The sequence below is a fragment of the Periplaneta americana genome, chromosome 11 (assembly GCF_040183065.1).
Source record: "Periplaneta americana isolate PAMFEO1 chromosome 11, P.americana_PAMFEO1_priV1, whole genome shotgun sequence".
NCBI classification, from domain to species: Eukaryota; Metazoa; Arthropoda; class Insecta; order Blattodea; family Blattidae; genus Periplaneta; species Periplaneta americana.
The window spans coordinates 29,811,746-29,836,175 of NC_091127.1; the positions used below are offsets into that span (position 1 = coordinate 29,811,746).

A 24,430-nucleotide genomic window follows, 5' to 3' on the forward strand; every position below is an offset into this window, starting at 1 on the left:
ATTCTTGGATGGAAATTGTTCATATTTATTGTCTGCAAATTGTTTCATCCATAAATGATGTAAGTGACATATAATAATTTTATTAAAAAATTAACAAGTTTTATTTTTAAAATTGGTTGCAACTATTTGTGTTATAGTCAGCTTGTCTCCAGAAACATTTTTATCAGAGAAGTCAATTATTATTTACATAATTATATCTCGAAATGAAAGTTTCAAGACAATTTTAGAGCTTAAATAGTCTGTATTCAAATGACTTCTAAAAATTTAGTATTCTTAGTTATTATGCTAATAAAGTAATAAACCTCTTATACATACAGTTGCTGTTCGAATGAACAATACTAGACCTATAGTTAATAGATAATTTATGCTTTCCATTTGCAGAACTACTCTTTTGGTTGAAAACTTCTTCTCACAAAAATGTTATCCTTAAATATCTGCTACAGTTATTGATACTTTAACAAAATAAATATCTATAATAGTACATTATGCAACGAGCCTATAATGGTAGTAATTAAAACGCGAGTATATTTGTTTATGAAACAAGCGCAAGCGAGTTTCATAATTTTCATACGAGCGTCTTAATTACCATTATAGGCAAGTTTCATACGACTTTTTATGCTCGACCATATTTCTAACTTGAAATTATTCATAAGTATTCATGTTATGGTTATGTAAGTGAGGAGTGGAACTGACCTGAATTGTGAGATGTGCGCAGACGCGAAAGTATTGATTTTTTCCGAGGCACGAATGTCATTGACCTTAATATAATCTAGAGAATAACATGAACATTAATATTGATATAACCTGGAAATTGATTTAGAATTGAAAAACGAGATGACAAATTGAATTTATTTGAATATTATTTACAATTAACGCTAATTATTATAGTAACAGAACATAACCTTCTGCGACAGTATTGGATTTCCAGCCTCCGTGACTTTTCGCTAATTGTCTTTCGATTGCATACCCGAGAATAATCGATACTTGCGGTTTTATAATGGTACAATGGTGATTTCTCATTGGCTGAACAGCTGAATAATAATGAATAGGTGTACTTTAATGAGGTGCATTAAAGGGCTACTACCAAGTGTATAATTACTACATTTCGGCATGGTCGAGCATAAAAATAAATACAAATCTTTGTTACTTAAATTTAAGATGTTTGTATTCAATTGAAAGTGAATGAAGATACGCGACTAGAAGTGTAAGAAATTTAATTGTCTTTTTGATAGTTTTTTCTTTTTAATTTCTAAATTCCAATGTTAAAATTTTTATGTTCATCTTGGGTATATACAAGTTAATTTTTTATATAAATTATTTTGATTGCATTCTTTACAATTGTATTGAATTGTCCGTTATCTGACTTACAAGAAGAAATGTATTTAGATCATCTTAAAATCTGTACTTCAGTAGCTCATCTTGAAAATATCTATGAAAAATATTGGAGTCCAATAGGACAAATGGCTTTGTTGCCAATCATCTGGCATTAGACAACAAGAGCAGCAATTGTATTGAAATTACATGATCAAAATAAACTTAATGCTGATGAAAGAAAAGAAGAATGTCAAGATTAATGTAAAGCAGTGTTAAAAAGAAAATAATTTAATAGCAATAGCTAGAATAATAAAATTAGGTGTTAGTTTTTATTGAATGTCTTAGGCATAGGATGTGCTATAAAAATAAATTTACTATTCATTTTCCAAAGAATTTAATACAGTGTTATATAGAATCTTGATATAACCTGTATCTTAAATGTATGATGGATGATTGCATCAGAACTTCTCCTTAAAGCTTCGTGACCTCGGGGAATTGTGCGGTCTGATGCCTGGCAATGACCCCACCAGCGAGCAACTGCACACTGTGGTGGGTCTCTCTGCTGGAATGGGGGACTCACAGGGTAACAGCAAGCAACCCACACCCACAGATAAACTCAAGGAAGCCCTGTCGTCGAAAGAGGCTTTCAAGAAACATTATCTGGTAAGTTTTCAGTGAATCCAGGCCATTATATGTCACTTCATTGAGTCTTTGTGGAAAGTTACATTCTTTAATACGTTTTGTTTCAGCATACACTAGATTCTCGCTAATCCGGCCTCTTCCTAGTGTACTTCCTATCACTATTCTTGTAACACGAAATACATAAATGTTAAAATGACTATTTAGATTCGATTTACTGAAATTACCTACCTTCCAAATTTAATTATCAAAATGAGGATGTTCTATAGTGTAGGTTGGGGTAATTTGGATACAAAAACTGCCTTTTTTTTTTAAGTTTAGAGATCCATAGCATGATAAAATTTTCCAGTGATGACCATACCAATTACAGTATAACCCCGATTATCCGTCACCCTATTAACCGATTGGCGGATTATACGACTGTCTTTCTCTCACTCCTTTTTTTTTTTTTGTTACAGAAATATATGAAGTAGATTTTATTCTATGTTATATTAGTATACATTTATTTTTAGAGAGTGTTATTACAAGCATTTACACTTACACAGTTTGGTGTACTGTTCGAGTTGCCGTACTCTACAACTTTTACAGTAGCGTGCAAATTAATCCGAACACGACATATTATTACATTTTCTGTCATTGTTGGCCTCACAGCTGCTCATACCACTTTAATTGATATCTGTAGTACGTGTAATTCCATTGTTGAAGGTCTGTCGTTATTATTTTTTTTATAATATGTGACATTTTGCCTGTCGTTTTGTACTTATAAGCATTTCAGTTGTGTTGAAGACTTAATACTGCAATCCTGTGTACATTCTGTTGTCTTCACAAATGGCTACAACTCCACAAAAACAGTCTAAAATTATAACGTTAGCAGAGCATTCTTCTATGACACAGAGGCAAATTGCTGCAGAATGTCACATCGGTTTGGCTACTGTTAATTCGATCATAAAACGATACAGGGAGACTGGATCCATCACACCCCAGAAAAAAGGAAACTGTGGCCGGAAAAGGAAGACTTCACCTGCAGATGATGATTTAATTGTCAGGAAAAGCAAATTAAATCCTAGACTAACTGCTGTCGACTTAACCCGCGAGTTAATGGCTACCACTGGGGCGAATATTCACGTCACAACAGTGCGGTGTAGGCGTTTGGAAGCTGGACGAAGGGCTCGTAAGCCTATTAAGAAGCAACTGCTAACCCCTATTATGTGCAAAAAACGCTTAATGTGGGAAAAATTACATCAACACTGGACAGTGAATGACTGGAAGAATGTACTTTTTTCCGATGAGTCTCATTTCGAGGTCCACGACCACCATGTTTCTTACGCACGGAAAGGATCCGAAAAAGTAACAGCAGCTCATCTCCAACAAGCACCCAAATACCCCCCTAAAGTAATGTTTTGGGGTTGTTTTACACATGAAGGGCCTGGAGCATTAATACCTATCAAGGGAATGATGAATTCTGACAAATATATTCACTTATTGGAAACCAGAATCGTACCCCAGCTGCAAAAATCATTTCCAGATGGCAGAGGTGTGTTCCAACAAGACCTGGCACCATGCCACACGTCTCGAAAAACTACAGAATTCTTCAACAGGAAGAATATTCAGGTAATCCCCTGCCCAGGCAAATCACCCTACATCAACCCCATTGAGAACTTGTGGTCAATTTGCAAAAGAAGAATGCAAAAAATGGATTGTTCTACAAAGGAGAAGATGATTTCTGCCCTCATTGGTGTATGGTTTCGCGATGAAGAAATGAAGAATATTTGTGGGAAATTAGTGGAATCCATGCCAAATCGTCTCAGAGCTGTTATTAGTAACAAGGGAGGCCACATAGATTACTGAGGCATGTCTTAGATCCTTTTTTTATCCCGTTTGAGTGTTTTTGCATAAGTAATTACGTTGTTCGGATTAATTTGCACGCTACTGTATATAAAATGTATTCCATGAGTGTCAAAAGAAACGTGTTGTGCTGAGTATCGAACAAAATGCAAATAATTAAGTGGTTTGGGGAAAGAGAAACTGTGGATCATCTCGCATCACAATATGAGACTGATATTACAACTGTGAGCAATTGAATAAAAATCAAAGATAAAATGTATACAGTATGTAAATCTACAACATGAGACCTCTACTATTTATATCTTACTTCTGACAGCCATTACAAGGAGTTTTCTTACCCCTTAAAAATACGTCATTGACAACCGAACTTAAATTAATGAACTTCTGACACACTACCAAGTGTGTTAAACACAAGACCATGGAGAAAATGACGAAAATTCAAGTGTTATGCACTTAATTTACGAAAATATTTTATGGTACGGATTATCCAATTTTTTCGATTAACCGTTCCATCAACCCCCTTCTTTACCACTGATAATAGAGGTTCTACTGTATACGAGGGCTATTCATAAAGTAACTTCCATTTATTTTTTACAAACCTGTGAATGACGTTACAGAATTGGGTTACAATACGTTTGAAAGTATACACTCTAGTTTATTTTTCCACATAGTTTCCAGTCACATTGAGACACTTGTCGTAGCGTTTGACGAGCTTTGAAATTCTGCACTCGTAGAATTCGGCCGCTTGCGATTGAAGCCAACCTACGACGCTGGTTTTCAACTCTTCGTCATTGTCAAAGCTTCGAGCCAAGCCACGTCTTCATGTGCATGAAGAGATGGTAATCGCTAGGCACCAAATCTGGGCAATAGGGAGGGTGAACCAATACTTCCCAGTTGAACTCTTGAGGTTTGGTCGCAGTATGATGCGCTGTATGTGGCCGGGTGTTGTCATGCAGGAAAATCACCCCAGAGCTCAACATGCCACGACATTTGTTTTGAATGGCCCTTTTCAAGTTTGTTAGTGCGTTACAGTAACGTTCAGTGTTAATTGTGGCATTCCTCTCAAAGAACTCCACTAACAAATTCCTTTTCTTTCCTAGAAGACAGTTGCCATGAGTTTCTTCATGGAAACCCATCTGGCAGAAAGTTTCTGGTAGTCCAAATCTTCGGTAATCACTTTGTACAGAAGAGTACAACTAATCTGTGAAAAATCCTCACTAAGCTCTGACATAGTGAACCTGCGGTTTGCTCTAATCCTTTCGTCAACCAAACGAATCAGATCTGCATTCACGATACTCGGTTGACCACTTCTCTCTTCATCGTGGACGTTGGTTCGCCCAATTTTGAACATACGGCACCATTGTCTTACACCACTTTCACTCATTACATCTGGCCCATAAACTTCACAAAGTTGGCGATGGATTTCACTAGCTTAACAGTTTTTGGCCACAAGAAACCTTATTACAGAACGTACCTCACACCTGGCTACTGCTGCACGAAGCGTACTGCTTCAAGATCAGTGTTGCCAACACATAACTTGTGTTCCCGTCAGTCTAACACCTGGAAATCCGTCAAAATTCGTCAAAATTAAAAATAATAAGGCCCACTCAATATAACTATATAAAAGTAAAAAGAAATTTTTAACACAACTTATCAATCTTGATTAAAATAATTATTCATCCACGTCATCTGCAGTTAATGTGCTCGGTTGTTCTATGCTCCCCCAAAAATTAAATAATTAAAAATGACAGCAGCTAAAAAGTCAAAAGATGATATAAATTGTAATTTCCGCCAGAAAATCCGTTACCCGTCAAAGGCATTTTTTTCCTGTCCGCTACATTGAAATTCCGTCAGTTTTGACGGAATTTCCGTCCAGTTGGCAACACTGTTCAAGGTACACTCCACAGCAAGAGCAGCGCCACTGTCTCTGTTGTTACGCACGCTGTATGGAAATGGAAGTTACTTTATGAATAGCCCTCGTATCAGAATCATAGAAGAATTGATTAATTTCACAAAATATAGAGACAAGTAGAAAATACATTTGCTTAATTTTGCGTTAAAAGTCTTTCTGCATGTTCTCCTCTACATCTTGCTTGATAATTGAAGCATTGTCTGGAACAACGCTGTAAGTTACAAAATTTTCATTCTGTGTGTTTCCGTGTAATAATGTTGTATGTCATGTTACCTTGCTATACTCTTTAGCTTGCGACTGTCCATCAATGCAGTACGTGAAATTTGTCCACTCAAAAGTTTGCTATCCTACAAGAACAACGTTGGACGTGTACACAGTTTTGCAGCTCCTGTAAATTTTACTAAATGTAACTTATAACGTTGTTCCAGCCGACACTTCAGTTATGTGCATCTTTTGATGTCATAGTCAGCATTTAAATTGTTTTCCTTCGTATGTATAGGAATTAGCTGAGCTGGCCATGGGAACTTATAAGCACATAGGTCGAATTCGATCAGCTCGTATGATTGGACGTGATCTCGCAGCTTTTTACCAGCAGCTAGGCGAAATGCAGAAAGCAGCTGTGTTCCTCACTGATGCTCTGAAAACGTTTGAAGAAGAGAACTGGAGAAGTCTGGCCATTCAAACACAGCTCGAACTTGCTGACTGTTACCAAAAAATGGCTGACAAGGAGAGGTAAGTACAATAGTGCCTAGAGTTATAGTGATGTAATAATAATCGAAGAAGCAAGACACGAATACGTATATGGAGGCAACTATAAGTCCCAAAAATGCATTTGCTGTTAAAGAAACGTAAATGATATCAGAAGTTTGCATGTCTGAGTGAGAATCAGAACATAATTTCTTTTTTCACAGGTTAACCAAAACGTGTGCAGCGATTGCCAGTGCTCCTGAATTGGATTTGCCTACCAGAATATCATATTTTGATAAAATGATGAGCACATTGGAGGAATTGAACACTGGTAACAGAATAGTACATTATGCAATGAGCCTATAATGATAGTAATTAAGACGCGAGGATGTTTATAAAACAAGCCCTAGCGAGTTTCATAATTTTCATACAAGCGTCTTAATTACCATTGTAGGCTAGTTTCATACGACTTTTTATGCTCGACCATATTTCTAACTTAAAATTATTCATAAGTATTCATGTTATTCTTATGTGACTGGGGAGCAAACTGACCTTGTGCAATCTCGTAAATTGTGAGATGTGCGCAGACGCGAAAGTATTGATTTTTTTCCGGGCAACAAATGTCATTGACCTTGATATAATCTAGAGAGTAAGATAAACGTAAAACTTGATATAACCTTGAAATTGAATTCGACGTTGAAAAACGAGATGACAAATTGAATTTATTTGAATATTATTTACAATTAACGCTAATTATTATAGTAACAGAACATAACCTTCGGCGACAGTATTGGATTTCCAGCCTGCGTGACGTTTTGCTAGTTGTCTTTCGATTGCATATCCGAGAATAATCGAAAACCCGAACTTTAATGAAAAGGTGTACTTTAATGACATGCATTAAAGGACTGCTACCAGGTGTATAATTACTACATTTCGGCATGGTCGAGTATAAAATAATATAATACAGTTGAAGAATCTGATCCCAAAATCCTAAAACTTGCTCAGTCTATTTGGCCATTTTTATGATTTATATCAGTGGCGGCTCCTGCATATTTCTTAAGAGGAGGAAAGAAATTAACAGCACTAAATGACACCTTCTTGAATGAAACATGCTACAATTTAGCCTACATGCATACATGTAAGACCAGGTAGTGTTGGGGTTGGCCTTCCCTTCTGTATAGCAATAATCTGTTCTTGTAAACTGAGTTTCCTAAATTGTCCAAAATATATTATGATTTCACTTCCATTCATTGTTGAATAATTGCACAAATTAACAATTACAAGGAAATTCACAACTTCGTAGCATTTTTCGAGCACACTACAGCATCACACATGTTGGAAGAGACTAGCTACTAACTCGTAACCGGAACCGTTTTATGGAAATGGGAATGGGAAATAATGTGAAGAAAGCGAGAACACTGCACCCATCCACGTGGTCTGTGTTGCCACATGTACATTTTACAAGTTCAGTATCACATGCTTTTGAAGAATGTCAGTTCTTGTAAAGGCATACTACCATTATTATTCATAACTGCCGGTGGCCAATTAATTTTTTATGTTAAAAATGATGTAGTTTGGAGTACCTACTTTCAGTTTCAAATATATTTGTACAAAACTGACAACTTGGCCATTGCCCTGTCTAGTAAACAATGAATAGAAGTTAATTTCAGGGGCCAACTATATAAAACTACTTCCTCTTTGTTTTACATAAACCCGACTTTAATTTTCAAATATTCACGAAAGTTTCAAACCATGAATAGTAGCCTATATAAAGTGCAATGAATAATATTTTTGATTTATATTTTAAACAAAAGTTTACATGGTATCTTTCATAGCGTTGTGTTAAAACTGTTTTTGTTGTGTCTCCTCCTAGATGTGTTATAGTCCGGTTGACTGCAACATCGTTAGGTGGCAGCGGTAGCGAGCTTGCTGCACGACCAGTCGGTTTCTATTTCCCGCCCATGACTGATTCAGAGGAGGATCTCCTTCCTCTCCGTTCATTCACTCGCTTTAAAACTCTGCTTCTTTCTCTGGCCACTAGTGCGCTGTTGTCTATGTGTGTTAACTGCAGTAGAGGAGGAATGAAGTGCCTTTCCTCTACACAGACAATCTCGCATCTTTCTCAAAGTTTTCTACAGCACATGAGCGCGCGTCGTTTAAAACTTGATCAACCGAGTTTTTCTTATAGGTGTGAACTTAAAAATTATCGAATCTTCCTCGAATTTCAAGGCACATATTTGATTTGGTATTTACTTTCAAAAGAAGAAAATGTGAGGAGGACGTTCCTCCCTTCCCTCCCCCGAGGAACCGCCACTGATTTATATATATATATATATATATATGTGTGTGTGTGTTTTTTTTTTTTTACTTGTATCATTATGTTATATTAGTACATCTCACTTGATGACATGTGTTAGAGAAAGAACAATTGAGGACCGTTTTTGCAAAACTTGCTAACTGAAAAAAACTAATAATTTCAAGGGAAAAATTGTTCCGGGGCCGGGAATCGATCCCGGGACCTCTGGTTGAACGTACCAGCGCTCCACCACTGAGCTACCCGGGAACTCCACCCGACACCGTCTCAACCTCAGTGGTGGAGCGCTGGTACGTTCAACCAGAGGTCCCGGGATCGATACCCGGCCCCGGAACAATTTTTCCTTTGATAGCTCAGTGGTGGAGCGCTGGTACGTTCAACCAGAGGTCCCAGGATCGATACCCAGCCCCGGAACAATTTTTCCCTTGAAATTATTCAAATCTGCTTTACAGGGAGCTTCACCTGAAAGACTAGATTTGCATGAAAAAACTAAATTTTACAGGAGAGACAAAACACTATAGTAAGCAAGTTTTGCTGTATCTCTCACTTATAGCAGAAAGCAAGTTTTGAAAAAACGACCACATTTAGACACACTACAATGAAGAGAAATAACCCAATTTTACTAAGATGCCTTGGACATCATGTAGAGGCCTGCCTTATGATAACGAATCCATCAAAATCTCAATTTTGCAAATTTTGCAGTTAGCAAGTTTTGCAAATACGGTTCTCAATTGCTTGTATGCATCTGAAGTCTGATTATTCTAATATGTAGCTAATCGGTGATGTATGCAGTGGAGGGGAAAAGGAACTGGCCACTCTACTCCATTATCTCCTGGCCTAGTTCCCTCATAAGTGATGCCTTGTTGGTATTACTCGTGAGGTTCATACCTGTTTTCGGACAGTTGACTAAACAACAAAACATCATTATGTTTTAAGCTTCTTTTTTAAAAAAAAAAACGCCAATTCTTGTCTAAAAGTTTGTGTTATTGTGCATGTCACTTGAAAACTCACTCTGTCTGTAGACTGATAGGTGATAAAAATGGGCTGAATGCGTTTTGGGATCACATTCTTCAATTATTTTCAGACTACACATCCAAGTGCGCATGAAATGAACAATGCAGCGCAAGGAGAAAAGATTATTTCTCTTTTCTGTAACAAATGCCTTCGTGCGATCAAGAAAGTAGTGCCTCCACCTCCTCACTGTCGAGTGAAATTGAATTATGAATTTAATTAATGATGTAAACAGTTTTCTGTTAGTTTTAAAGGGATTGCTTCAGCGAAAAATGCTCGAAATTGCTTGTTTTTTTATGAAATATTCACCGAAATTAAGCCATTCTAATTGTCGAAATCAGGATAACATATCACCATAAGATCACATCTCTAGAAATGAGACATGAACTTTTTAGATAAAAGCTTATATCATAAAACCAAGTTTATAATATCAATCTGTCCAGTGAGGGTTGCCTTACATTTAGAAATTTATTTACTGTTGGCCAGAGATCTGTAGCACCAACATTCAATGCTGGAGATCAGAATTCAAATTCAGGAAAGTTCAAGTGGAATTTGTTGTTGATAAGAAGGCGATGTTAGGGCAAGTTTTCTTTGAAAACTGTGACTTTTCCTGTCACTTCACTAATTCTTCAACACACAGTACCGATTTAATTACAACTGTTCACTTGAGCTGGAAATATATTTATACTAGTGGCTTGTGCAGCAAATGCTGCAAACTAAGTTCATTAGGAGTTCAAATAAACATTTTGAAAGTTATTTTCTTCCATAATAATGAAACATACTCCCTCTGAATTGTTTTTTTTTTATGCCAGACACTTTTTCTTGAACCTGTACATCTTCAGTTTTTGAGTTTGAACGCGAAAACGCAAGTAACAATGTCAGGACGATCAGTGGGTTTTTTATGTGGGAGTAAAGCAATAGGTATTTCAGGTCATTGTGGATTGTAGGTGAAAGTTAAAAAAAATTCGGGTTTGTTATGCTTTCGAACAATAGACATAGCATCTTGGTATAGCTGCTGCATGTTTCGTGAACTGCCTTGAAATTTGTAGAGGGTAAAATAATTTTAGCCTGCTAAGAGATCTTGCTGAAATGATCAGGAGACTACAAAATCTTGTAGGCCTCTTATTTTAATTAATACCTTTTGGTCTTTCCATAGAAACTCTAATTTTTGCGCTGTCTCGAGCCAATACTGAAGAGAATCACGCACAGAAATATCTCCACCACACCGTTATTAAATATATGAAAAAGACCTAATCCCACTCGATTAATAACTATAAAAATATTTGATTTTTAATAACAATATTATTATCTTAGGTAAGATTTATAGTTTTCAGTAACATATGCTATGAATACTATGTAGCCGTCACTCAGTAAATTATAGAAATGAAAATTTCATTTAAGATATTCTCTACATCTACGTATATACCCCAAAACGTTTCACCTTCATATCATCAATAGGTCTATAGCATTAATATGTATAATTAATGAAAAATAGTCACATCAAGGGATTAACTACAATAATATTTCATTTCTAATGGTAATAATGTCATCAAACCACCTCAAGTTTTGTAGTTTTTAAATATCCAATACACAGCTGTACTTAGAAAATTACACACCACAGAATCAGACCTGTAAACAAGTTTAATAACTCTTAAAGTTTTTAATAACCAATTAAATTTGAGCTCTAAATAGGTATGTCAGCAATCTTGCAGATCATGGCCTTCGTGTAATGTTGTTTACTATAGTGTGTGTTTTGTTTTATTCTGAAAAGTCTCATAACTGACGACAGATGGATTTTGGAAAATAGGAAAATGATGTAGGAAAATTGACATTTCACTCAAAATTACTATTTTTCTGAAAAACTTTGGGTTCCAAGCTTCAAAATGAGGGGTCATTTATGGAAATCCATTCATCTGTTTTCCCATAATTTCCATTACCAGTTCGAATTATATATATATATATATATATATATATATATATATATATAGAAATTTAGTTAATTATCTAATCTATTTTGCATTTTATATTACAGAGTCACCTCTTATGACTTCCCTGACAGATGCGTTCAAACTGGTGTGTGTGGAAGTGAACATGAGCAACAACAGAGTCATCATTCAGGACTGCACTGTGGAGGTGAACGTCGTGATAGAAAGCTGCTTCCCCAAGGAAATACTGTGCGTTCGAGCTGCGATATCCTTGGAAGAAATGAAAGATAACAAGAAGCAGAATGACTCACCAAACCCTCGCCCACACGAATCCCCTGTTGAGAGGAAGCACAGTAGTGGTGGACGAAAGCAGGTGGCTCAGACACAACGAAATAGTCCAGGAGACACTCAGCAAAGCAGGTACAGAACTGCCGAAGTAGCAATACATTTAATGTAGTGAATTTTATTCAGTTCCACAATTTTTTTATTTTTTCATTTTTTGCTTCTCTCTTCGAATGCTTTTCCTTCTGTACATTCTCAGTCTTCTTACTCAAATTTTCATTTTTGACCTTTTCTTGTACTTTTTATAGCATTTTCTCGATTTTCTTGATGTTCGTATTTTAATTAGGGTGACCAGACGTACTCTTTTGTCAAGACATGTCCTCTTTTTTAGGTCTTTGTCTGGAGTCGGGTGGATTTTTTAAAAATAAAAAAAGTCCTCCTTTTCGTGGCGGTCGAGTAGCTCAGTTGGTAGAGCACCTGGCTATGGACTGGAAGGTCCAGGGTTCGACCCCAGGTGATGACGGGATTTTCTCGTTGCCAAACTTTCGGAACGGCCCCGAGGTTCACTCAGCCGCCTATAAAAAAAAATTGAGTACCGGGTCTTTCCCGGGGGTAAAAGGCGGTCAGAGTGTGGTGCCGACCACACCATCTCATTCTAGTGTCGAGGTCATGGAAAGCATGGGGCTCTACCTCCATGCCCCCCAAGTGCCTTCATGGCATGTAAAGGGGATATCTTTTTTACCTTTTTTTTTTTTTTTACCACCTTTTCATAACTTGTATGTATGCCTAATATTTTGAAATTATCTGATTTGACGCTTTTTTCGAGTAATTTACCTGTAGGTGGCAGCAGCATCAACGGAATATACTCTTAGCCAACGATCATAACTCTATTTGCTTACAAGTAATATTAAATTCACATTTTGTGCTGTCCTTTTATGTATTTTTATAATGATTATAGGCTAGTTCCCTTGGCTTTCGTGTAGTTAACTGTAATTTTTTTTTTTTATATTATTAAGTTTTATCATAAGTATACTGTAATAAAATAGATATTGACATAATTTTAAGTATAATATAACCCTAAGCCTAAATCTAAATAGATATTTTCTGTCCTCTTTAATAATTATAGTTTCCTTGACTTTCATATGTAGCTAATTGTAAAATCAATATTATTAAGTTTTATCATAATTATTTTGTAATACTAAATAACATACTTTTAAGTATGATATAAACCTAAATCTGTACTGTAAATATTTTGTAAGAAAATAGATATTGACGTAATTTATAGTATAATATAGGCCTAGTCCTAACTCTAAGTACATAGCTTCTGTCCTCTTTTTTCGAACAATGTTCTCCTTTTTGAAGCTTTGTGTCCTCTTTTCTATCGATGTGAATCTGGTCACCCTAATTTTAGTAAAACTATCAGTGAAAACGATTAAACAATAACACAATAAGATAGAAGGATTTATAACTCACAATAAATAATATTTTCATATTTTGAATTACAATTACATATTTAAAATAGAAATTTTGGAGAAGGTGAGTACAAAGTACCCCCTCCCCTCCCCCCCACCCACGGTTGATATTGCTAGGATTAATATATTAACCATTTTATAAATTGCTTTGTTACTTCGGAAATTTATGATGACATATTAATTATTTACCACTGACCTTTATATTTTAAAGATACCACATTTTTCAGGAAGTACGAGGCCTGTCTAAAATGTATCCGACCTTAAATTTTCCCGCGCAAAGTAGTGATTCTAAGGTGGCGCCACTGTGCACGGTGGAAGGAGGAACCGTAATGCGCATGCTTGAATTTTTTCACCGCATTCGCTTGTGCCAGTCACTGGCTGGTGGTCGCCAAGTAAGGTGCTGTTCTAAGTGTTTGTCGGATTTAGTTTTCTCGCAAGATGACTGAACGAATTGAGCAAAGATACTGCATCAAATTTTGTCAAAAGCTTGGTGATTCTCAAAGTCAAACAATTTGTAAGATTCAGCAGGTGTTTGGGGAAGATGCGATGGGTGTAACACAAATTAAGGAGTGGTTCAACCGATTCAAAGATGGCCGCACATCAGCGGAGAGTGAGCAGCATTGTGGCAGGCCCCAAACTGCTCGGAGTGCAGCTGTTGTTGAGAGGGTGCGAAATTTGGTGATGGCAGATCGTCGTTTGACTGTGCGGGAGATTGCCGAAGAGGTTGGAGTGAGTAAAGATTCTGCACATGCAATTTTGCGTGATGATTTGAACATGAACCGAGTGGCTGCGAAATTCGTGCCCAAGTTGTTGTCCCCGGAACAAAAAGACCTCCGTCGTGACGTTGCACAGGACCTTCTGGACACTGCCAACACTGATCCTGGGTTTCTGAACACCGTGATAACTGGAGATGAGTCAAGGGTGTATGGGTACGACCCAGAAACAAAAAGACAGTCGTCGCAATGGAAGCATCCCGAGTCTCCAAGGCCGAAGAAAGCGCGGCAGGTGCGAAGCAAAATCAAGATGATACTGACTGTTTTCTTTGATGTCCGTGGAATTGTGCATCACGAATACGCACCGGAAGGACAAACGGTGACAAAGGAGTACTATCACGATGTTCTCCGGCGACTCCGTGATGCAGTTCGGCGCAAAAGACCAGACATGTGGACGGCGAACAACTGGCACTTGCATCACGACAACGCCCCTGCACATTCATCCCAATTGATCCACACTTTCTTGGTCAAACATGGAATTACAACTGTTCGCCAACCTCCCTACTCTCCAGACCTGGCTCCTTGCGACTTCTGGTTGTTTCCAAAATTGAAGACCCCACTGAAAGGATCCCGTTTTGAGAGTAGAGAAGAGATAATGCGGAACGCGACGACGGAGCTGAACACCATTCCAAAAGAAGACTTCCAGAGGTGTTTCCGGCAGTGGAAGGATCGGTGGGCTAAGTGTGTGCAAGCACAAGGGGCCTACTTTGAAGGGGATTAGGGTCCCAACCCCGTCAGGTATTTGAAATATTTTTTCTGGCTAAAGGTCGGATACTTTTTAGACAGGCCTCATATGATATTTTCTGTGATTTTATTCAAGAACATTTTCTGACTTCATATCTTTATTCTGATTAGATGTGCATAATATTTGACATACATTTAGACCTACTTAAAATTTGACTGTATTTGTTACTGTATAAAACTTATAGTTGTTCTCACTTGTTACTCAGGTTATTGACTATAAATTCTGATAATTCATACGCAGTTCTATTTCATAATTCTATTTCAGAGAGACCCTCTGGCTTTCTTTCAACTGGCATACAATTTAGTATAGTGAGTTGTTTTTCAGCAGGTGCAATAATGAAGAAACGAAGCCCGTAAATCCAGCTCTACTGAGGCTACACATGGTGGAGCATTTGGACTACAAACAGGACAAGAGTCTCAGCTCTGCTAGTATAGTCTCCAAGAACCCCAAGCAGTTCCTTCGGTGAGGTAGCATGAAGTCATATTGCATGCGGACAAAATGGTTAGGATACAAGTTTAACTGAGCAGTCATAGTATGTCACTTGTTTGAAGCTATACTAATTGGTCTTTATGGTGTAATGTTAAAACACTTGGGAAAGCATGTTGCTTGTCATCATTTTTTCTCTAGTTTTATTCCTATTCTTCACCTTCTTTTTCTGCTTCCTCTTTCTCATCACAAAACTGATACAGAGATTGTAGAAGAATTTAAAATAGTCCCAGGTTTTAAAAAATCGAAAATTATAAAACAAAATGATTTCTGCATGTAGAGAGAATGACCAGAAGGATCTTAATGCATAACAGACAGAGCTCAGTTTAAGAGTAATATACTGTAGTTTATCTCATAATGGTCGCACCCTTATGTATAAACAAACTGATCAGAAGTTTAAAATTTCACTTCATAAGCATCACATGGATATTTCCGAAGAAAGAGTAATGGAACGCAGAAAAACTCTCTCTGGCTCCGGGATTTGAACCTGGGTTTTCAGCTTTATGTGCTGATGCTTTATCCACTAAGCCTCACCGGATACCCACCCTGGCATCGGACAGAATCGTCTCAGTTTAAGTTCCAACTCTTGGATTCCCTCTAGTGGCCACCCTCTGCACTACGTCATAGATGTCTATGAACGTAGGACTGAAGTCCACACATGTGCTGAAGTGCACTCGTTATGAGTGACTAGTTGGCCAGGATCCGACGGAATAAGCGCCATCTTAAATCACGAAGTGATTTACGCTTATCATATATATTATTTTAATGTACCGAAGTACATATGAGAGGCGGCCACTAGAGGGAACCCAAGAGTTGGAACTTAAACTGAGACGATTCTGTCCGACGCCAGGGTGGGTATCCGGTGTGGCTTAGTGGGTAAAGCGTCAGCACGTAGAACTAAAAACCCGGGTTCAAATCCCGGCGCCGGAGAGAGTTTTTCTCCGTTCCATTACTCTTTCATCGTATGATGACGCAGAATATCTGCATGGAAATTCATATGTACTTCGATACATTAAAATAATATATGGATATTTCAGTTTATCACGATCTAGAATTATTTAAAAATAACATGCCGCCACTGCAACACAAAGTACTTTTACTCTCAAGGTCGAATGTGCGAAACAGTAGTGGCAGCTGACGAAAGTGAATGGAGTGGAGGTGCGAGATGTTAGCACCAAATCAGTGGCCATAAATACCTTCAGTTCAATATAATTGTTCGTTGTGAGTGGTTGTTTACCAGTATTCAGATACTTTTTTTGGCCTAGATCAAACAGCTTTCTGCGGACTGATCCAGTAGTCGGATAATATCGACTTCAGTGTATCAGATATACCGTATCAGTACATATGATTGAACAATATTGTGAATCTTGCAGTGTAGGCTTTCACGGCCGGAGTCTATAGATGTAGATTCATTTTCCGGGCTGAGAGGCCGTGGTCTATTGGTTGGTTTTATACCAGACGTTTCGTCTGCAACTGCTGCAGACATCTTCAGTGGAGTGGTATCCGAGGTCGCAAGACTCTTCTCAGCGTACCTGAGGCAACTGATCCTGTGGCTGGTTGTGTGGGCGTATTTATAGTGCGACTCGCGGACCGAGGCCTGTTGTCGCTGCGGTCCGCGCCGCTTTGTTCGCTGCTCCCGTTCTGGGTTCTGTCCTTTTGTTGTAGTGGCTTCTTATCTGTTCTGTTTACGACCAGATACTAACACTTGTTTAGCTTTACGCCTTCTTCCTTGCGATTAAAGTTGTTATGTTTATATATTTCGATCGCTTCTCTATGTAGATGGGAGAAGAAGTGCGTCGTCGTGCTCAAGATGTCCGTGTCCTTGAATCTTATGTTGTGATCGCCCTCTTGATAGGCATGTGCTGCCACTGCCGATTTGTCGATCTGTCCTAGGCGGCAATTCCTATTATGTTCTGTCAGTCTCGTCCTGACACTCCACTGTGTAGACCACGGCCTCTCAGCCCGGAAAATGAATCTAGATCAATATTGTGAATGTTTTTAGTTAATAAAAAGTGTTTTAATTCAATAACACTACAGTCATTTTTATTTTTTTTAATATTATTCAGATAACGTTTCAGCATGCCACACTAATACCGATTCCCCTCCTTCCCCTTCTGCTACGAATCACGCAACCTCACCCTGCTTGCTTGCACATGCCCCCATTATATGGAAGCTGATCACTGAAAGTTGATGCCATTTTAATTTATTTTTCACATAATGGTCACATGGTATATTTCCACTCGAAAAAGAAAAAGGACATTAAAAATGCGGTGATTATGCAATGAAATATGGTATTATGTTTGTTTTTTTCCAGTTTAAAAGTTATGTTTTTTTATCCCTTTTTCTCTTATCCATCTTTCCATTCTTTTTCATTTTCTCTTACACTCTTTTTCTTTATGTCTCCTGCTCATCTCCTTTTTCTTTTTCCCTCGTCTTATCTATCCAGACATTGTAGCCACCTTGTAGTCAGTATATTAACCCACATGTACTTGAATTGACGTCACTGACATAAGGAAATGCCAAAAATACACACCTAACTTCTTCACAAGGGAAATAAATTATCACTTCATTGTTGAGACCCAAAACTTGTGTCCATTGCACTTTGTTATGGTATGCTTGTCTTTTATTGTTATCCGACAGAATGAAAAAATTAGTCATTGTTTCCTCTATATATATTTTGTAACATCGTTCTCAGTGTATCAAAAACTTTAGTTATTGTCGTGCACATGCGTCGATCTACCTCCACCTCCTACTTGAATGTTCGAGGGGAGGAGGGGGATAGGAGAGTGATCGTGATTCGAATGTGAAGGCAGTGTTTGACTGGCTCGAGATGGACGATGAAGAAGGCAGAATTAGCGCAGCTGGACAAATCAGGCAACTTAAATTGACGATCCTATCCAATAAGTATACACCAGGAACTACAGGTTGTGGCTGTGAGATATGAGATAGGAATGGTTTAGGAGTTTCTTTAAAGTTATGTAAAAGGGGTTGTTGTTCAATGAAATAGTTTTGGTTATTTGTTCTTTCCCCTTAAGGTTTGTTGTGAGTCTACATTGAGAGACATTATAATGTAGGGAGATGTTGTAACTGATGGTTGGAAGTTTTTGATTAATTCCCTTTTAAAATAGAGATTGTAATTAAAGAGAATATTCTTGTTGTTGAATGTTTTTCCTGTTAATTCTTATCTAAGAGATAATGGTAATAAAGGGAGGTTTTTGGTAATTTTGGAATTTTTTTTTTAATTCATTCTCGTTTTTCCAAATTCCTTATTTTTTGGATTTTGGTGTAGCTGAAGAACCATCACAACTTCTAGCTACAAACACGACCTTTTGAATCACATTAGCAACTTATTTTCTTGTTGGAGAGACAACATAATATACTACATTTCATACCACTGCAAGTACCAAGTCTTTTCAATAGTACATTGATTACATAATATAAGAATAAAGATGTCCAGTATACAAGTCTTGTCAGTAAGAATTATTGTCTCTGACATTTTGAAACAAATTATAGGTTTCATCATCAGAATTGTATTGCTTCAGACTTTGTTGGATACGTTTTTGCAGCTGTTTGAAATAGTCACACATAATGGGCCTAGCAGAATGGGTCTCCATCTTAATAATGAAACCTGTATTTAGTTCTGAAATGTTGGAGATTGTAAATGTCAAGACATGTCTGACAGAAGATAAATTCTTATAATTTTTGCACATTGGAGAAGTGGTTTTGTCAGCAGTTTATTTAGTATTCCTCTTCACCATTTAGAAAAGGATATTGAACAGGAAGTTGGCTAAGCCACAGAGCTATTCTGAAAGTTTTGTCTCAGTTTGGAATCGAATCTGCATATCTTCAATCTGTAACCAGTCACTGTACCAACTCAGCTGCTTATATTGCTTATGCTGTACTGCTATTTTCAGGCGAACAGACAGTCATGGGAAGTATAGGAAGATATCGAGTACACCAAAAGGAGATTTTTCTTCAGCCTTGTTAGCAGAAAATTTTCTACTTCAGCCTGGGAGGAACGAATTTGTTGTTAGATCGAAGGTAAGTTAAAATTTATTTTATGCTCGACCATGCCGAAATGTAGTAATTATACACCTGGTAGTAGCCCTTTAATGCACCTCATTAAAGTACACCTATTCATTATAGTTCAGTTTTCAGCCAATGAAAAATCACCATTGTAGCATTATAAAACCGCAAGTATCGATTATTCTCGGATATGCAATTGAAAGACAATTAGCGAAACGTCACGGAGGCTGGAAATACAATACTGTTACAGAAGGTTATGTTCTGTTACTATAATAATTAGCGTTAATTGTAAATAATAAAAAAAAGGTAAAAAGGTAAAGGTATCCCCGTAACATGCCATGAAGGCACTTGGGGGGCATGGAGGTAGAGCCCCATGCTTTCCATGACCTCGGCACTAGAATGAGGTGGTGTGGTCAGCACCACGCTCTGACCGCCTTTTACCCCCGGGAAAGACCCGGTACTCAATTTTATAGAAGGCTGAGTGAACCTTGGGGCCGTTCTGAAAGTTTGGCAACGAGAAAAAATCCTGTCACCACCTGGGATCGAACCCCGGACCTTCCAGTCCGTAGCCAGCTGCTCTACCAACTGAGCTACCCGGCCGCCCAAATATTCAAATAAATTCAATTTGTCATCTCGTTTTTCAATTCTAAATCAATTTCCAGGTTATATCAATATTAATGTTCATGTTATTCTCTAGATTATATCAAGGTCAATGACATTCGTCCCTCGGAAATAATCAATACTTTCGCGTCTGCACACATCTCACAATGTAGAAGGTCAGTTCCGCTCTTCACTTACATAACCATAACATGAATACTTATGAATAATTTCAAATTAGAAATATTGTCGAGCATAAAAAGTCGTATGAAACTTGCCTATAATGGTAATTAAGATGCTCGTATGAAAATTGTGAAACTCGCTTGCGCTCGTTTCATAAACAAGCATACTCGCGTCTTAATTACTACCATTATAGGCTCGTTGCATAATGTACTATTTGTTTTATTTTCTTTTATTTCAATACTGTTAGCTAATATTTAAATTTATGCACCTGTTCAGTGAATTCACAACATAGTTTACTGTGAATGGATTCTGCTGCCATGACTGTGTTTAATTATTCATTGCTCTTTATTAATTTGTTCCTGTCCCTACGTTATTATAATCTTCTTTGAAGTGATATTTGTTTTGATGTTTTTTTTAATACTGTATGTCAAAAGAAAGATCAATAAAGATGTTGCAGGAGTTTTTAAAGTCATAAATTCTAAATAAATTAAAGTTGAACAGTGAGAGAGATGAAATTGATCCATATTTTCATTAAGGTTACAGAAAGGGCATGTAGGTGATTCTGTAAAACCAATTCTGTGTAAATATTAAGCAATCATGGCCTATAAGTAATTTGAATATTGCCACCACAAAATTTCGTGGAAAGTCCAGCAGAAATGGAGGGGGGGGGGGGAATCGAGCTGTGACATAACCACTCAGTTGAACAGTATTTAATTATTTTATTTCAACATCCCGAATTTAAAAGGAAACTTACAAATAAAACCAAACCCTTTAACTCTATTAAATATAGAGTATAATCTAAATTTAACAGAAGAAATACTGAAATCAGAAGTAAACACTGAAATAATGAAACAATTGTCTTTAGAGACAATCAATATTAGGTACCCTCCGCAAAACTGGCTTCATTTATACACCTACGGATCCTTGATCTCCAGAGAACAAGGTGCTGGTGCAGGTGTTATGTGCTGTCTCTTCTCATTTTATAGATCTCTTGAATATGGAACAACAAGTTTTGATGGTGAAATCATTGCAATAAGGGAAAGTCTCAGGAATCTTCTATGTCACATCAATAAATTTAGGAATGCAGTTATATTGTCAGACTCCAAAGCAGCTATTCTATCAATAGTCTCTAGACACACACCTTCATCTCAAATAGCAGAAAATCTAAAATGCTGTCTCAATTAATAACACTTAATAAAAGAATTGTATTCCAATGGATACCATCCCATTGTAGAATCCTGGGAAAGGAGAATGCGGATACTTTAGCAAAGAAGGGCAGCACTGCTACTTACAGACCTGTTACTAAATCTACGTATTACTCTGTGAAAACATTTATTAAATCTACATACTTAGACTTCAACAAACAAAATTGATAACACAATCTCAAGGGAAAAAAATGGAACTCTCTGCATCAAAATCCACAGTTAATTCCCGATTTACCACGAAAATCGTCTGTAGCTGCATTTAGATTGGCAACAGGCCATGACTGTTCGGTCAAGCACCTGCATAGAATTGGAATATATCAGTCCCCTAACTGCCCATTGTGCAATTCAAATCAATAAATGGATTCGAAACACCTCAAAATCTGTGCTTCAGTTATTGATCATGACAATATCTTTGAAAAATATTGGAGTGCAAGAGGTCAAATGACTTTGTCAAACACCTGGCATTAGAAAACAACAACAACATTTTAATAGGAGGTAGTGTTGTGCATGATGGTTTTCTGCAAGTACCGTAAATCCACTGATTTATTACTTCTTAAACCTGCAATACCACTGAACTCTTATTCTTTTTTTTTTTCATCAAATTGTAAAGTCACGTGAACTCATCTTATTTCCCATATGAACATATACAGATACTCACTTTGTTTTCTTCCTAACAGGCTCAAGAGAAAGGTGTGTACAGACTGGGTCAGCTATCTCTTCTCCTGACAAGGAATTTGGAATTCCTGTCAAGTACCATTATTCCCCGTGTTAGTTTTGAAGTGATGAGAGAGCCGTCTACTGTGACACTCAACAAGGGAGAGAAGGACCTGCTGGCAGGATTGGAACAGGAAATGGTTCTTACCGTATCTGCTGGCAGCTACACCATAGCAGAGGTAGCGTGCTTTTATGCAGAGTGTCAGAAAAAATATTACAAATATTAGGTCATTGCTTTCAAATCTAAATTACTTCTCATAATAAAAGTAGATAAGAATCGTTTCATTTTCAATATATAGATTTTGAGAATAGTAAAAATGTAACATCTGTGACAACTGGAATGGCTGTTCTCGGATAAATTGACTTACAGATACAGGTTATGAACAAAATACCTCCAGTATATTTTTTTAGGAAAGCCTGTACACAGAGTGACAAAGGGATATACAGTCAAACCTCTCCGTATGGACACCCTTAAGATACGGACAGATTTTTATGTCCCAACTGAAATAATATAGAAATAATGATAAATTTAGCTCTCAGACACGGACACGGACAGCTTTTTCACAGTCCTAAAGCTTGCTTTACCTCCTGACTGCAGATAGAACTTGGTTTTCAAGACCTAATGTCACACAAAAATAGAAAATTTAGTTTTGAGAACTGTACAGAAATTCCTTAACATGAAAGAAGACAGTAAGGGTCTCGTAGGCTACCACTAGCCCAGCCGGATACCCCTTGTTAGCTGGAGGTGGGTGGATAAACAAAGTCATCAAATTTAACCTGTCTGATGAGTCCAAGGTTTCCGCAATCGTGAAATTGTATTCGACACATGATTGGGGTAGTAGGATTATTCTCTTCTCTTCAATTAATTGTTCTGTTTCGAGAGACATGGCACCTGAACGTAAAGATTAAGTTGAAAACTGTAAATTACAGTACTGCATAACTGTAGACCTAGAATAAAATTGCATGGCACAGTACTGTATTTTCCTTTTTCGGTCTTATCTACTGTAGTTAAAGTTGCAAAGAATTTACTGTAGTATACTGTATTTAGAATTAAACTACAGTAATACATTTCATTTAAAGCATGAAGGGATACATAATGCATATTATAAATTTACTGTTAGATTGGGGAGCCTCCCTCCCAATAAAGGACACCCCTCAGATGTTGTTATGTCCCTTTGATGTCCGTAAATGAGAGGTTTCGCTGTATTATAAACTTTTCTTTTAATATCAAATTTGCTCAAAATGTGCATTTCCATCAAAATGTCGGAAGTCGATTTTTTTTTGCTACTTCTGTGTTTAATATAATGAGAAAGTGAAAAAGTGTGTACAGTATAATATGTACTTTGATTTAAATATATTATTGTTTGCTTTTTCAGAACACGTGTCTAAAACTGCGCACATCTAGAGGTCTGCAGATGCAGGTGAAGTCAAATGACGTCCCTCTTGTTCGAGAGTTGGAGGTGCCTTTGCCGCAGTCGGAACCTTTTCAAACTCTGTCTATTTTGTTGCGAGTACTAGCCGAACTACCTCCTCAGAAAGACGCTGGCAACATAGAACATAAAGCAAGTATCATATTGAGTTTATAAAAAAAGAGAATTAGTAGCTGACCTTGTGCACTTTGTTCGACCCTCGTGGTCTGTTATGCATTCTCTGCTTTAATCAGTAGACACCATCTTCAGGGAGAGTAATTGTGTTGTTAATTTGAATTTGAGACCGTTCATTTTGTACCCTAATTTCCTAAAATGAAAGGTCATGACTAGAGCCCGGATGTTTAGGCATTTATTTTGGTTAAAATAGGCAGGCATATAGGCATTAAAATAGTAAAAACAGCAGTGAAATAGGCATTTATTATTCATGAAAACAGACAAAAAATAGACAAATACTTAATGAACTATCCCATACGGTACTCACTTTCCTTGGTTACATGTCACAGCAAGATGCTTTTTTAAGTTGTCAACTGTCATGTGAGCCACCTGTCAGAGAGAACGTTTTTCATGGTGGAAAAAGATCTTTCTACTTCTACTGAAGTGATTGGAGCAAACTTAAAACAACTTATTTCGAAAGGACTGTCTCTGCTTTCTGTATTATCTCAAAAAGAGGGGTGTAAGAAGGGATTAGAGACTTCAGAGTACGTCTGACTTGTGCGTGCAAGCAACTACAGTAACGGGACCTGGAGACTTGCTTTTAATACTTCCTTTATCCCCTTTCTTTTGCTGGTAAACCCTGAAGTGACCTGAGCACTGAGGGTTATGTTCAAACATCTTTGTTAAGTGACATAAAAGATGAATCGGTAGGGGAGA

At 37.2% G+C, this 24,430-nt stretch overlaps 1 protein-coding gene across 2 annotated transcripts in view; it reads left to right on the top strand.

Moving 5' to 3' along the window:
* Positions 1 to 24,430, top strand: part of SIDL (SIDL trafficking protein particle complex subunit 10) — a 48,285-nt gene that overhangs the window by 12,314 nt on the left and 11,541 nt on the right. Inside the window, exons 8-15 of one of the 2 annotated variants that reach the window (XM_069839221.1) lie at positions 1,792 to 1,977; positions 6,210 to 6,442; positions 6,622 to 6,728; positions 11,755 to 12,067; positions 15,244 to 15,381; positions 19,320 to 19,446; positions 22,094 to 22,309; positions 23,507 to 23,692. In XM_069839221.1, the coding sequence (XP_069695322.1) occupies positions 1,792 to 1,977; positions 6,210 to 6,442; positions 6,622 to 6,728; positions 11,755 to 12,067; positions 15,244 to 15,381; positions 19,320 to 19,446; positions 22,094 to 22,309; positions 23,507 to 23,692 (1,506 nt within the window). The remainder of the gene's footprint in view (positions 1 to 1,791; positions 1,978 to 6,209; positions 6,443 to 6,621; positions 6,729 to 11,754; positions 12,068 to 15,243; positions 15,382 to 19,319; positions 19,447 to 22,093; positions 22,310 to 23,506; positions 23,693 to 24,430) is intronic. The other variant, XM_069839222.1, reaches the window with a different exon arrangement.